The sequence below is a fragment of the Peromyscus maniculatus genome, chromosome 1 (assembly GCF_049852395.1).
Source record: "Peromyscus maniculatus bairdii isolate BWxNUB_F1_BW_parent chromosome 1, HU_Pman_BW_mat_3.1, whole genome shotgun sequence".
NCBI lineage: Eukaryota > Metazoa > Chordata > Mammalia > Rodentia > Cricetidae > Peromyscus > Peromyscus maniculatus.
This window is the reverse complement of record NC_134852.1, coordinates 187,173,373-187,186,884: the sequence shown is the minus strand read 5'-3', so window position 1 is coordinate 187,186,884 and position 13,512 is coordinate 187,173,373. Positions and strand designations below refer to the sequence as shown.

The 13,512-nt window shown below is 36.7% G+C and overlaps 1 protein-coding gene across 4 annotated transcripts in view; it reads right to left on the bottom strand.

Moving 5' to 3' along the window:
• Positions 1-13,512, bottom strand: part of Kif20b (kinesin family member 20B) — a 67,574-nt gene that overhangs the window by 28,939 nt on the left and 25,123 nt on the right. For 2 of the 4 annotated variants that reach the window (XM_076562666.1, XM_076562668.1), the window contains exons 14-18: positions 13,302-13,441; positions 12,984-13,122; positions 11,665-11,893; positions 10,363-10,403; positions 7,977-8,118 (exon numbers count right to left, since the gene is read on the bottom strand). In XM_076562666.1, coding sequence (XP_076418781.1) covers positions 7,977-8,118; positions 10,363-10,403; positions 11,665-11,893; positions 12,984-13,122; positions 13,302-13,441 — 691 coding nt within the window. The remainder of the gene's footprint in view (positions 1-7,976; positions 8,119-10,362; positions 10,404-11,664; positions 11,894-12,983; positions 13,123-13,301; positions 13,442-13,512) is intronic. The other 2 variants (XM_076562671.1, XM_076562675.1) reach the window with 1 other exon arrangement.

Sequence of the window (13,512 nt, the reverse complement as noted above, 5' to 3'; positions counted from 1 at the left end):
TTTTTTTTTTTGGTTTTTCGAGACAGGGTTTCTCTGTATATCTTTGCGCCTTTCCTGGAACTCACTTGGTAGCCCAGGCTGGCCTCGAACTCACAGAGATCCGCCTGGCTCTGCCTCCCGAGTGCTGGGATTAAAGGCGTGCGCCACCACTGCCCGGCTCAGTTTTCTTTATAAGTTTAATTTTATCACTTTTGGGTAAATCTTTTTGTTGTTGTTGTTAATCTTTCCCAAAAAATTATTGTAAGCTCTTTATCAAGGTTTACTTTTTGTCCATAATTTGTCAATGTCCTCCTTAGATAAAGGCATGACAATTTTTGTTGGGTCAATTTTTGTCAATTGACGAAGTTTGAATTTTTTTTTAAAATCAAGTTAGATCTTTTTTACGTAAGTTTTTAACTTTTTAATCTGTTTATTTGGTAAAAAAGATTTTAATATATCTTTTTTTTGTATTAAAATTTTTGTAGAAAAATGTCTAGAGGATAAGATAACCAAAGTGTAATCGAGCTTTGGATTTACATGATCTACATGTCTTTTTTGTACTTTTTTTTTTTTTAACCAAGGCCTTTCTTTTTTTTTTTTTAGTTTTAGGTGATAATTTTTTTTGGACTATTTAAGTTTTTGTCACCTTTTAAGGTTTGGAACAAATTATTTAGTTTATCATTTTTACCCCAACAACAGTTTGTAGAAGGGAAATGTTTTTGAATAACCTTTGAAAGTCATTAAGTCATTAACTGATCTCTTTTAATTTGTACATTTTGGGGTCTAATTTTTTGTAGACCTATTTTATATCCAAAATAATTAATAGAATCTTTTTTATATCTTTTTAGGAGCAATTTGTAAGCCCCGACAAGGCAAATTTTTTTTTATCATTTTAAATTCTTTTTATGTATCTGTATTTGTGTTAGCTAGTAAAATATTGTCCATGTAATGATAAATTATAGATTTAAGAAATGATTTTACTTCCAAAGGCTGTTGTACAAAATATTTGCACAGGGTTGGGCTATTTAACATTCCCTGTGGGAGAAGCCTCCATTGATATCTCTTAACTGGTTGAGAATTATTATAAATAGGCACCTTGAATGCAAATCTTTTTTTCTTTTTTTTTCCTAGGGTATTGAAAAGAAACAGTCTTTTATATCGAAAACTATAAGAGGACATCCTTTAGGTAACAAAGTAGGCAAAGGAATTTTAGGCTGTAGAGAGCCCACTGGCTGAATTATTTTGTTTATTGTTCTTAGGTCTGTTACAACTTTTAACTTACTAAAATTTTTTTAAATAACAAATACAAGATAATTTTAAGGGCTGGTTGATTCTTTAATATGTTGAGTATTCAGTGTTCTTGTATCAGTTTTTTTAAAGCCTATAGTTTTTCTGTTGTTAAAAGCCATTGTTGAACCCATAGAGGGTTGTCTGTTAACCATTTTAAAGGTAGAGCTATTGGTGTCTTTGGAAGATCAGCAGTTGTTGTGCCCTGTTATATCTGGATGGCTGGTGGTTGTTCTTTAGAATAATATCACCTAATATTTTTCTCAGAAACGTGTTAATTTATGATTTGTTTTTGAGGTTACAGGAATGTTAATCTGAGCATTTTATTGTTGTAATAGATCATGGCCCCCTAAGTTTATAGCTATATTAGTCACATACGGCTTTAATATTCCTCTCTGTCCTTCTGGATCTATACATTTGAGCCACCCATGTATTCGGTTTCACTTGAGATAATGTTTTAATTCCTAACAGCTGAACATTTATTTCCTGAAGAGGCCAATTTGGATGTCAAAATTTTGATGCAATTATTGTCACATCTGCATCCGTGTCTACTAAACCTTTCAAGAAAACATCATTTATTTGTATTTTTTTAAAGATTTATTTATTTATTATGTATACAATGTTCTGCCTGTATGTATGCCTGTAGGCCAGAAGAGGGAGCCAGATCTCATTACAGATGGTTGTGAGCCATCATGTAGTTGCTGGGAATTTAACTCAGGTCCTCTGGAAGAACAGCCACTGCTCTTAACCTCTGAGCCATCCCCTTATTTGAAACTTTAATTTTGGTCTTTATTTATAGAAGTTTGTGCAAAAAAACTGCTTTATGGCTTTTCTTGAATTTTTTGTTTTCTCTGTTACAGCTGTTTTATCATCCCGAGCAGCCTGGTTTATTTTAATAGGCATTTGGTTATTTAATTGTTCTGAGAAGTTTTTTTTTGTTTTGTTTTGTTTTTTATGATTACAGGAAAGGTCTGAACTGAATTTGCTGTGGGAGCCTGCATGAGGCCCCTCTGGGAGTTTTTTGAGGATAAAGGCAAAGGATTACCTTGTCTGTCCCTTGTTGATCTACATTTGTTGGTCCAATGTTTACCCTAATCACACTTTTTGTATAATCCAGAAGGGAGGAGCATTCTGTTGTCATTGTTCCTTGAATAAACTTTTTTTTTTTTTGTAGAAACACCATGTTACATTCTTTTTAAATGACCTTGTTTGTCACAACCAAACATCTGACATCTTTTTCTCAAAGCTTTTGAAATTACTTTTTTTTACCCATATAGCATCATGGTCATGAGACTAAATATTAATTGTGTCCCTGATCTAATCCTCTAAGGGTGCCAGTCTTGTCTTTAATGGCCTGATTATATTTTTGTATGTTGTATTTGCATTTTTAAAAGCCAAAGATTTAATTATTATCTGTCTAGCTTTTGAATTTGGTATCATTTTATTTACTGTTGAAGACAGCCTTTGTAAGAAATCTGTGAAGGATTTTATGGGGCCCTATAACTTTTGTGATTGATTTAATCTTTTTTTTCCCCCCAATTTTGTCCCATGCATTTGTGGCTGCCATGTTTTATAGAATTAAGGTTTGATTATCATATAAACATTGTCTTTGTATATCAGAGTATTTGCCTTCTCCAAAAAGTTGATCCTGGGAAATTTTTACATATCTAGTTCTACATTTTTTTTATTATCTTAGTCTCTTTCTTAAGCCACTTTAATTGTGCTCTGGATTCTAGGACAGCTGTTACCAACATGTTTAGTCCTGAGGAATAATCTTATTACAAGTTGACCACAAGTTTAACATTTGCTTTACAAATGGATAATGTATGTCATATGATACTATAGTTTTCTCAAATCTCCTTAAATCTAATATTTTCACTGGAGTCCAATTAGCTTGTACACGCCCTTGAGCATGGAGTTCTTGTAAGGCTACCGGATAAATTAAGTTTGATTGTTTGAAAACAGGCTGTCTCTCTGAAACTATATAATTTAATCTTGAAATAATTTTACCTTTAAATTTTTTTGTTTGAATCTGAATTTTTTTTTGTTTTTGTTTTTTTGGTTTTTTTGTTTTGTTTTGTTTTTCAAGACAGGGTTTCTCTGTGTAGTTTAGGTGCCTGTACTGGATCTCACCCTGTATACCAGGCTGGCCTCGAACTCACAGATCCACCTGGCTCTGCCTCCCGATGGCTGGGATTAAAGGGGTATGCCACCACCACCTAGCCTGAATTTTTTTACAATTTATTTTAACAGGTTTTTAAAGCTTTTATCTTGGCACTTAAATTGACCAAATTTTTTAATACTAAAATAAGGATAATTAAACAAATAATATTTATAATTAATGTTACATACATCCCATCAACATTAATTATCCTCTCATTTGTTTTATTTTTAGACTGTCTAATGTGTTATTAAACAAAGACCAATATTTTTTTCATTTTTTAATGTGAAAAAAAATTTTCCGTTTAACTAGTTTCTCCCTTTAAGATATCTGATATCTTAATTACTTACCAAGTCTGTGTAGAACAGTAGAAGTCCAAGGGAATTGCAGCTACCTAGTGTGGTGGCAGTCTGAAATGGAAATGCAGAGAGAGAGAGAGAGAGAGACAGAGAGAGAGAGAGACCCTGCTAGCCACCAGGAGGAAAAAAGCTAAAGAAAGTCCAGCCACATTTTCTGGCCTGAGCCATATGGGGCCTGAGCCAGAGGCTCTGTATCCCCACAAGCAGTCCGGCCACTTGCAGCTCCAGCCGAGTGAAGCTCTGGCCGAGTGCTCCAGCCGAACTGGAGCCCGCAAGGCCACAGCCAAGTGACTTTTTTATGAATTCCTGCCCCATAGTTGGATGCCAAATGTAGCCAAATTTCTAAACGGTCTTATTAAATAAGAAACGTAAAGCCAAATATAGGAGTGAAAGCCTTAGAGATCAGGGAAATAGTGATAGCCACCAACCTCACCTCTCCAGTTCTGCAGCTATCAAAAGGTGAGTTACTTTTTGTCTACCCATGCCTTTATTACCTTGCTGTTCTGCCCTCTCATTGGCTCTTAGCCTAGCTACCTCCTTCCTTGTCACTGCCTGTCTGTACAGACCTCCAAGTCTCTATGGTTGGTACTGAAATTAAAGGTGTGTGTCACCAAGCTTGGCTGTTCCCTAGTGCCCTTGAAAACACAGAGACCCTGCCTGCCACATGACTGGATTAAAGGCATGTGCTACCACAGCCTGACTTCTATGTTTACTTAAAAATGGCTGGCCTTTTTCCCCTTGATCTCCAGGCACACTTTATTTATTAACATACAAATAAAGTATCACCATATTTCAGTACAAATAAAACATCACCACAAGTTACTATGTTAGTGATTTACAAATTGAGCAACTTATTAAATTTTTTCATAGATAAAAATAGGAGGAGGTTGAAATTCTCAGAAGTCACATAACACCATAAGTTAGGACATATGGCCTCACCTTTCACTAACTCATGAGTAAACTGCTAAATCCTGATTATTTCCTCAGATGGAAAAAGGAATCAGTGCTAATGGCTCCTGTGATGTAGGTATAAAGATCAGCAAAAGTGCTGTGCTTTAAAGATAAAACAGGTACTAATAGAATCTGGAAAAATGCAGAGGGCTCAACTAATTAAATATGAATGCGAGATGTGTTTGCAGGCTCAATGTCTACATTTCTAGGTAAGGATAACTCTGCTGGCCCTTACTCTAAGACTAGTATCTAACAGGCTCAAATGAGAGACTCAGTTGGTCAAGTGTTTGCCATGTAAGGGAGAGGGTCCAAGATCAATCCCTAGAACCAAGGGGAAAAAGCTGGGCTTGATGGCACACGCATGAAAACACAGCATCAGGAAGGCTTAGAAAAGTGAGTATCTGTGTCTCACTGACTAGTTAGTCTACCCTAATCAATGATGTTGTAGAATAATCCCTCTGATGTGCTACTCTCATTGTTAATAAAAAGCTGATTGGCAGATAGCTAGGCAGGATTTTCAGGGCAGAGAGAATGTTGAGAAGAAGGGCAGTCTGAGGAGTTTCAAGCTAGACACAGAAGAAGCAACATAGTTCATAGATAAGGTACACGAGACCAGGGGCAGCACATAAATGAACAGAAATGGGTTAATTTAAGTTGTAAGAGCTAGTTAGTAGCAAGCCTAAGCTATTGGCTGAGCATTTATAAATAACATTAAGTCTCTGTGTGGTTATTTGGGAGCTGGCTGACAGAACAAAGCTGGATGGCAGTCCCAACTAAAAAGTCCACCTATACAATGAGCCACAGGGTCCAGTGAGAGATCTTGTATCAGTCAATATGATACAGAGCTAAAGAGGTAACTCAATCTACAAACTGCTTGTGTCAGGCAAGTATGAGGATCAGAATTTGATCCAGAGCACTCACATAAAAAGTCAGGCCTGAAGCCGGGCGTTGGTGGCGCACGCCTTTAATCCCAGCACTCGGGAGGCAGAGCCAGGCGGATCTCTGTGAGTTCGAGGCCAGCCTGGGCTACCAAGTGAGCTCCAGGAAAGGCGCAAAGCTACACAGAGAAACCCTGTCTCGAGAAAAAAAAAAAAAAAAAAAAAAAAAAGTCAGGCCTGGCAACTTGTTCTTGCAATCCGACCACTGGGAAGGCAGAAGAAAGAGTTCAATTTCAGGTCTGATGTTAAGGTTTTCTTTTCATTTGGAGTTGCTTTTTGTGCAAAGTGAGAGATCTACCTTCATTCTATGCATGAACATAGATAATTTCCCCAGCACCATTTGTTAATTAAGCTGTCTTTTCTCCAATGAATATTTTTTATCACCTCTGTCAAAACTCTGGTGGCTGGAACTGTGTAGTTAGGCACTTGTCACAGCAGTAAGTAACTAATTTGGGTCAATATGCTCTTATACCATTACATTAGACCAAGATCTATTCATTTAACATGGTCTAATTTAAAAGCTCATGGGATACAGTTTTCATTATTTATATAATCTTAAGTTTATAATTTTTGGGGCTGGGTAAATAGTTCTACAGGGAGAGCCAGGTTCAGTTCCCAGCACCCAAATGGTGGCTCAAGACCACCTGTAACTGCAATTTCAGGGGACCCATTGCCCTCTTACCACTAAAGGCACCAGGCATACACGTGAGACACATGCATACGTGCAGGAAGAATATTCATACACATAAAAATAAATAAATCTTAAAAATAATAATAAAGTAGAAATATTTGTAACTTATATTCTCTTTCTAACTTAAAAGAGGTAAAATTTTGGTATTGCCTGCTGAACAGCCTCTCTGTATCTTTTTGATTTAGCTTTGCTGTTCTGCTGACAGTCTTAATATGTGGCCCAGGAAGGCCTCAAGTTCACACACCTAGGCTTGAGCATCCCAGGTCTAGTATCACAGCAACACACCACAATATCCAGCTGCTAATCCCACTTTCTTAAAAGCCAGTGAACCTATTTTCAAAGTTTTTCCTATGTTTGCAATTGATTGCAACTGATACTTTCAATTGCAATTGATACTTTCTTAATTATTTCTCAGAGAATCAGTTTACTCTAAAGAACCTAGCAACCCTACAATCTTGGGATTTGTCCCCATACACTTTTTTTTAAAACAAATTTGACCATTTTTAAGTATTTCAAAACAAAAAGGTTTCATTTACAATATTTTTCAACAGACTTTCTTCTAGCATTTTAAAATACAACTCAAGTACAGTTTTGTTAGTAATATTTGGCTCAAAGTCTGTCAAGCATCCTCTTTTTGTCCAAATGAATAAAAAAATGTAAAGTAGCCACATGGTGGTGGCGAACGCCTTTAATCCCAGCACTCCAGCACTCAAGCGGATCTCTGTGAGGTCAAGGCAAGACTGGTCTACAGAGCGAGATGTAGGACAGGCATCAAAACTACACAGAGAAACCTTGTCTTGAAAAACCAAAAATAAAAGTAAAGTGAGGAAGAGCGAGTAAAGGTTTTTGGCAAAAACAACACAAACTTTTTATGACTGTGTCTTTTACCTAATTAACAGGACAGAATGAAGTATCAGAGAACGATAAAAGCTCAGTATCTAAAACTTTATTGATTAAAGAAAAGACAATTTTACATACACATATTCCCTGATAGATTAGTGTTGTGGAATATTATTTTAAGATGTTACATTTGTTTATGCTGTGGAACATTTGTTTTAACGATGCAAAGATATGATGCATTCTTTTATATTGCATTTGTTTAATTTTGTCAAGCTGTGTTAATTCGCTTGTCTAAAACACCTGATTGGTCTAATAAAGGCTGAACAGGCAGTAGCGAGATAGGAGAAAGGATAGGCAGGGCTGGCAGGCAGAGAGGATAAATGAGAAATCTAGGAGGAGGGACCAAGGATCAAGAAAAGGAGGAGAAGAGGACTCCAGGGGCCAACCACCAGCTACACAGCAAGCCACCGAGTAAGAAATAAAGAAAGGTATACAGAAATAGAGAAAGATAAAGCCTAACAGCAAAATATAAACAGGATGATTTAAGAAAAGCTGGCTAGAAATAAGCCAAACTAAAGCTGGGCATTCATAAATAAGAACAAGATTCTGTGTATTTATTTGAGAGCTGGGTGTCGGGCCCCAAAAAGAATAAAAGAGTAAAAAACAAACAGATTAAATCATGGTTGGTATCTAGGTTTTCCCAAAGCCTTTTCTTGTCAGGTCATTCCCTGCTTGTGAAGCACCCCTGCAGGGAGCGGAAGTGCCAATACCTTTCTTTGCTGGTGGTTCATCTTGCTGAAGAACATCTTCATTTAATCTTTTCCTTTCTGAATGTGTCTGGGTTCTGTTGTTCTTGGGCATTGTGACTGCTTCATTACAAGTTGATTTATTGCTGGTTAAAGATGTATCAACCTAAAACAAAATAATTAAAATCAGTTCTAAAGAAAAACCTACAACAAACACCAGAACTACTCATATTACCTCTCTTTTTGTGTGTGTATGGTTTTTCTGAGACAGGGTTTCTCTGTGTAGCTTTGGAGCCTGTCCTGGAACTCACTCTGTAGCCCAGGCTGGCCTCGAACTCAGAGATCCACCTGCTTCTGCCTCCCCAGTGCTGGGATTAAAGGCGTGCACCACCACCGCCCGGCTCATATTACCTCTCATCGGTCTATTCTCATCATTGGTCTGTTCTCAAACTTGATGAAACACTTTGCAAACTGTTTAAGTTTCACCCTAAAATAACTAAGGACTCTGGCAACAGAAAACACTTAGAAATAAATATCACTAAAGTCACACTCAAAACATTATGTGCTTCGGATGCAATGGAAAAAGGTCATATTGCCAGCTACTTAGGGGAAAGTGGGAGAACTGCTCCAGTACACAAGTTCAAGACCAGTTGGTCAACACAGCGAGACCTTGTCTTTAAATAAATAAATAAAACAAACACACAAAACCTAAAGAGCAAAGTGTGCTCTGAAATGAAATATTAACAGAATATTACACACATATACTTTTATTAATCTATTGCCAATAACCTAGCATGGTAATTGGTAGATGGTAGATGGTGGTTTTTGCCTGAAGGAAATCAGTTTGGGTTTCTCATCCTTATGCTTCCACCTTATTAAAAGGGGTTATTTCCCTCAGGACAGGCTCAAAAGTCAGAAAAACAGAGTAACATATTAAATACTTAAAAGGCCACCCAGCCTGGAGTGTGCCTCAGTGGTAGAATGTGTGCCTAACATATGTAAGGTTCTGGGTTCTAGCCTTAAAAATAAAGTAACACCTCATGTTCAGAAAATCCAGGGAATGGTGACAGGCACTGAATATACCTTTCTGTCAAGATACAAAGAAGTCTGACCAGTCACCTTGTGATGTCATTCTTGCATGTTATAATCATTGAAAACATATATATATATATGTATAGGTGTTTTGACTACATGTACATCTGTACAACACATGAGTGACTGATGCTGGCAAAGGTCAGCAGAAAGTATCAGATCTCCCGAAACTGGAGTTATGGATGGTTGTGAGCTGCCATGTGGGTGTGGGGCACCAAGCCAAAGCCCTCTGAGAGCAACAAGTACTCTTTACCACTAAGCCAACTTTTCTGTCCCCTAGAAAACCATTTTAAAGAAAGCAGACACTCTTGGCTATTAGTTTACTCTACATGTTATGGTATTATCCTGTCTTAACACTCCTATAATAGAAAATAATTTAAAGAGGATTTAATTAAAAAGTAAAAAAAAAAAATTAAAAAATTTAGGGCCAGCAAGATAGCTCAGCAAGCTCTTGCCACCAAGCCTAACAATCTGAGTTCGCTCTCTGGGACCCATGGTAGAGTGGTAGAACTGACTCCTCCTGCATGTTGTCCTCTGACCTCTGCATTTATACCTTAGCACACACAGGTGCACCCAAGTATGTACACAGACACACAAGACAGGACTGTTGCTTATTGGCTTGCTCCTTGATAGCTTGCTCAGCCTGATTTCTTATACAACATAGGACCACCTGCCAAGGGGTGGCATTACCTGCTATGGGATGGGTCCTTCCACACTAATCATTAATCAAAGAAATGTCTCACAGATTTGCTCACAGACTAATCTAGTGGGGATATTTTCTCAACTGAGCTTCCTCTTCAGAAATGATTCCAGCATATGTTAAGTTGCTAATTGATAATGCTGGATGGTACTGAGTCACAGGAACAAAACATGAAATTAAACAGAATTAGTTTCTTTTCCTCAAGCACTTGCTTTTATTATGTATGTATTGCTTTGTTCATATGTTTAATACAAGGATGTTTTCTTTCAGAAGTTATATACTATGATCTTTAGCATCTCTGAAGATTTTTAGCATCTCATAAATACAATTTCATATTCAATTGGTTCAGGTGAAGATGATACATTTACCCTTTAATCCTTTGAAAATTGTACTATTTTCCAGAGGCTTTGAGTCCTCTGGAACTTGAGCCAAAAGCAGTGGTGGGCCATCTGATGTAGGTGCTGGCAAATGAACTACTGGCCTATCTCTCCAGCCCCAACACCTGCATTCTTTGCACCACCTTCATTTAAAATCTTTTTTAAATAAACAGATAGCCATAATTTATGCCCCTTCATTACTCATTGAATTCGAACCAAGACAAAGTAAAGCTTACATTACCTTACTTGATGTCTTGAGCACTTGAACCAAAGAGTCTGATTCTGTGAAGATAATAAAAAGAGCATTGAATGAAACATAGGCTAGGAAATTACATTAAATTCAGGAAAAGAATGTTGACAGTGCTAATATTAAATTACAAGATCATGTTTCAGGAACAGCCACTTTCAAACCTTCGAGCAAACTGATGGGTATAGGCTAAACAGTAGAAACACAGTAGTGTCATATACAATTAGGTAGTGCCTAGCTGGTCCACTCCATAAGACATCACTGACTTGCTATTTTTTACCTCTGTTCTTTCTCACAGTAAAGAGTAGAGCACTTCACCTCTCTTAAAACATAGATGCTGCAAACGTGTGTGTGTGTGTGTGTGTGTGTGTGTGTGTGTGTGTGTGTGTGTGTTCGTTCCCCCTTAGAGATCAAATGAAATATTGGTTCCAAAGACTATTTTAAACCATTCAACAGACATTATCCCACCCCCAACTATTATTCTATGTAAAGATTCCATGAAAAAAAATAAAAGAACAAATTTAACTCCTTTACAATTGTCTTTAAGATTTCTTATAAAGTTAAGACTCTTAGTTCTGGGTTGATTTTCTGTTTGTTTGTTCTCATTTTGAAAAGTTTTCTGTAATATACTGACCTAAAAGCACAGAAACGTTTAAAAACTATTTAGTTGTTTTTATTTCATGTGTATGCTCACGAATGCACCCACATGCACATGTGGGCCATGTACACCTGTATACCTGAAGAGGACAGAAGTCAGCCTCAAGTGTCCATCCGTAATCATTGCCCACCTTGTTCTTTTTGACACAGTCTCTATCTGAGACTTTCATCAATTAAGCTGGGCTGGTTAGTCACAAGGCCCAAGGACCTGTCTCTGTCCACATCCCCAGCACTAGGATTACAAACACATGCCACCACACCAAGCCTGTCTCTACAGGGCCTGGGAATCAAACTCAGGTCTTTATGCTTACTTACTACAAGGCACCAACTTTACTGAGCCATCTGCCAGCCCTAAAAAAATATTTGTAGGCCAGATGTGGTGACACACACCTTTAATCCTAACACTCAGGAAGCAGAGACGTGCAGATCTCTGTGATTTTGAGGCTAGCCTGGTACATACACACATACATAAATATGTATTTTTTGTAGCAAGCCACAATACAAATGGTAAAAATGTTAAGATTTGTTACGTAGCTTAAAACATTTTCTAGTCACTAAGGTAGAAAAGTTGCATACATCTCTATACTCCAGTTTTTCTGTGTCTACGAAATCCAAATAAGGGTAAAATCATGCACTCACCACTCTCTCCATTTTTTAGCTCTTCCTGGGCTTTAATTAATTCTTCTTTAGTTTGAGCTAACTCCGCTTTAACTTGATTAAACTTTAGCTGCAAACAAGCAATAGCTTCCTGGGGATCAGCAAGAGATGTAATATATAAATGAGCAAGTTCAGCCTGTTTCTTAATATCAGTGACATCATCTTGAAGAGAATCAATAATATCTTCAACTCCTACATAATTACGAGCTCCCTAAAAATAGCAAAAACCACATGTCTAACATTAACAGTGGACTTCATTACATGTGGTAATACTTTAAACAGTTTACAAACAGTAAAAATTCACAACTTAGTATTCTTTAAATTACATGAAACCCTCCCAATTATACAAAATTTGTGTTTCAGTATTCAATTTCTAAAATATAAAACATGAAGGTTGTTTCCTCAGGAATATATCATAAATCTTAGTAAGTTATTACAGAACAATTCTGATTACCTAGTTCAAGTCTACCTTGAATCACACTTGACTCTTATGTGGCATTTTACAGTGACCCAAGAAAGTAGCCTCCATTCTCACGCTGAAGTCCACATTAGAAACCATGCACATGTCACAACACAACAGGATGACAGTGAGAGCCTGGAGATCTTTCTCCCAGACCACTGAATCCAGTGGCTCAGAAACAAGGCACATACCCAAAGAACGCCAAAACAATCCCTCCAGAAAGCCTCATCAGCTTCAGTGGGAGCAGCAATCAATTTCCTTGAGGTAAACAACAGTCCTTTATAACAAAGGCAAACCTTTTTATATAGAAATAAATCTTTCTGTTTTGATTAGAATAATTAAGTAAGTAACCCTTTAAGGGCTCCTTTACAGTTTTAATTTTTCTTGATAAATTGTAAGACATTTCTGAAAATAGTATTCTGTAATCCAACAAACAAAAACGACTGCCTCTGCCTACAAGCAATACAACAATTCAAGAAAAACTGAAATGGAAACAAATGCCAAAAAAAAACCTTTTCCAAAAATGAAAGTCTGTTTGTGTCTAACAAGGTGGCACACACTTGTCATCTCAGAACTCAGGAAGCCAAGGCAGGAAGATTGGAGCTCCAAACCAGCTTGGACTAAATAGTGAGGACCTGTCTCAGAAATACAACCCAAAAACACCACCTATTTATCTATGAATTGCCAATAATACATGCCTCATTACAATAAAACCACGTAGTACTGTTTTAATTTTAAACATTATTATTTCATAACATTAAAACTTCTCATAATTGATGTGGATATTAAATCCTTGTACCAAAAACTTCACTGGTTATTTTTAATATTTTCATTAACATACTTCAGTTTCAACTTTCATGGCACAAATTCTATTTGTTGGTTCATCTTGGGTGTCACATTTTCCAACCAAATCTTTGAAGATTGCCAGGCGACGTTCAGCATTTTCTTCTAATGCCTCTCGTTCCTGAAGAAGTGTCTCCCTTTAAAACATAAATTAATTCTATTAAGAGAGCAATTTAAATAATCATGTGTAATATCTTTCTAAAGAAGTCATCACATTCAGAAGTCACAAAACATAACTTAAGAAATGGCTATAAAACAAACAAACAGACAAAAAGATAAATCTTACTTCTTACCGGGTCATGAAAAAGTAACTTACTTAAAATCGGCTTCCCGTTGAGTCCAATACTGAGTGAACTCCTGAGTAACTTCTTCTCGGATTTTAAATTCCAATGTTAACTTTTCCTTCTTTTCATTTATTAGTCTTTTTTTCAAGTCTTCTATTAAATCCAACAGTTTCTAAAATAAGCACACATACTTCATTGGAAAAAGTAAAGTCCAAGAGAAATAGAGACTGTCTAAAGATAGCT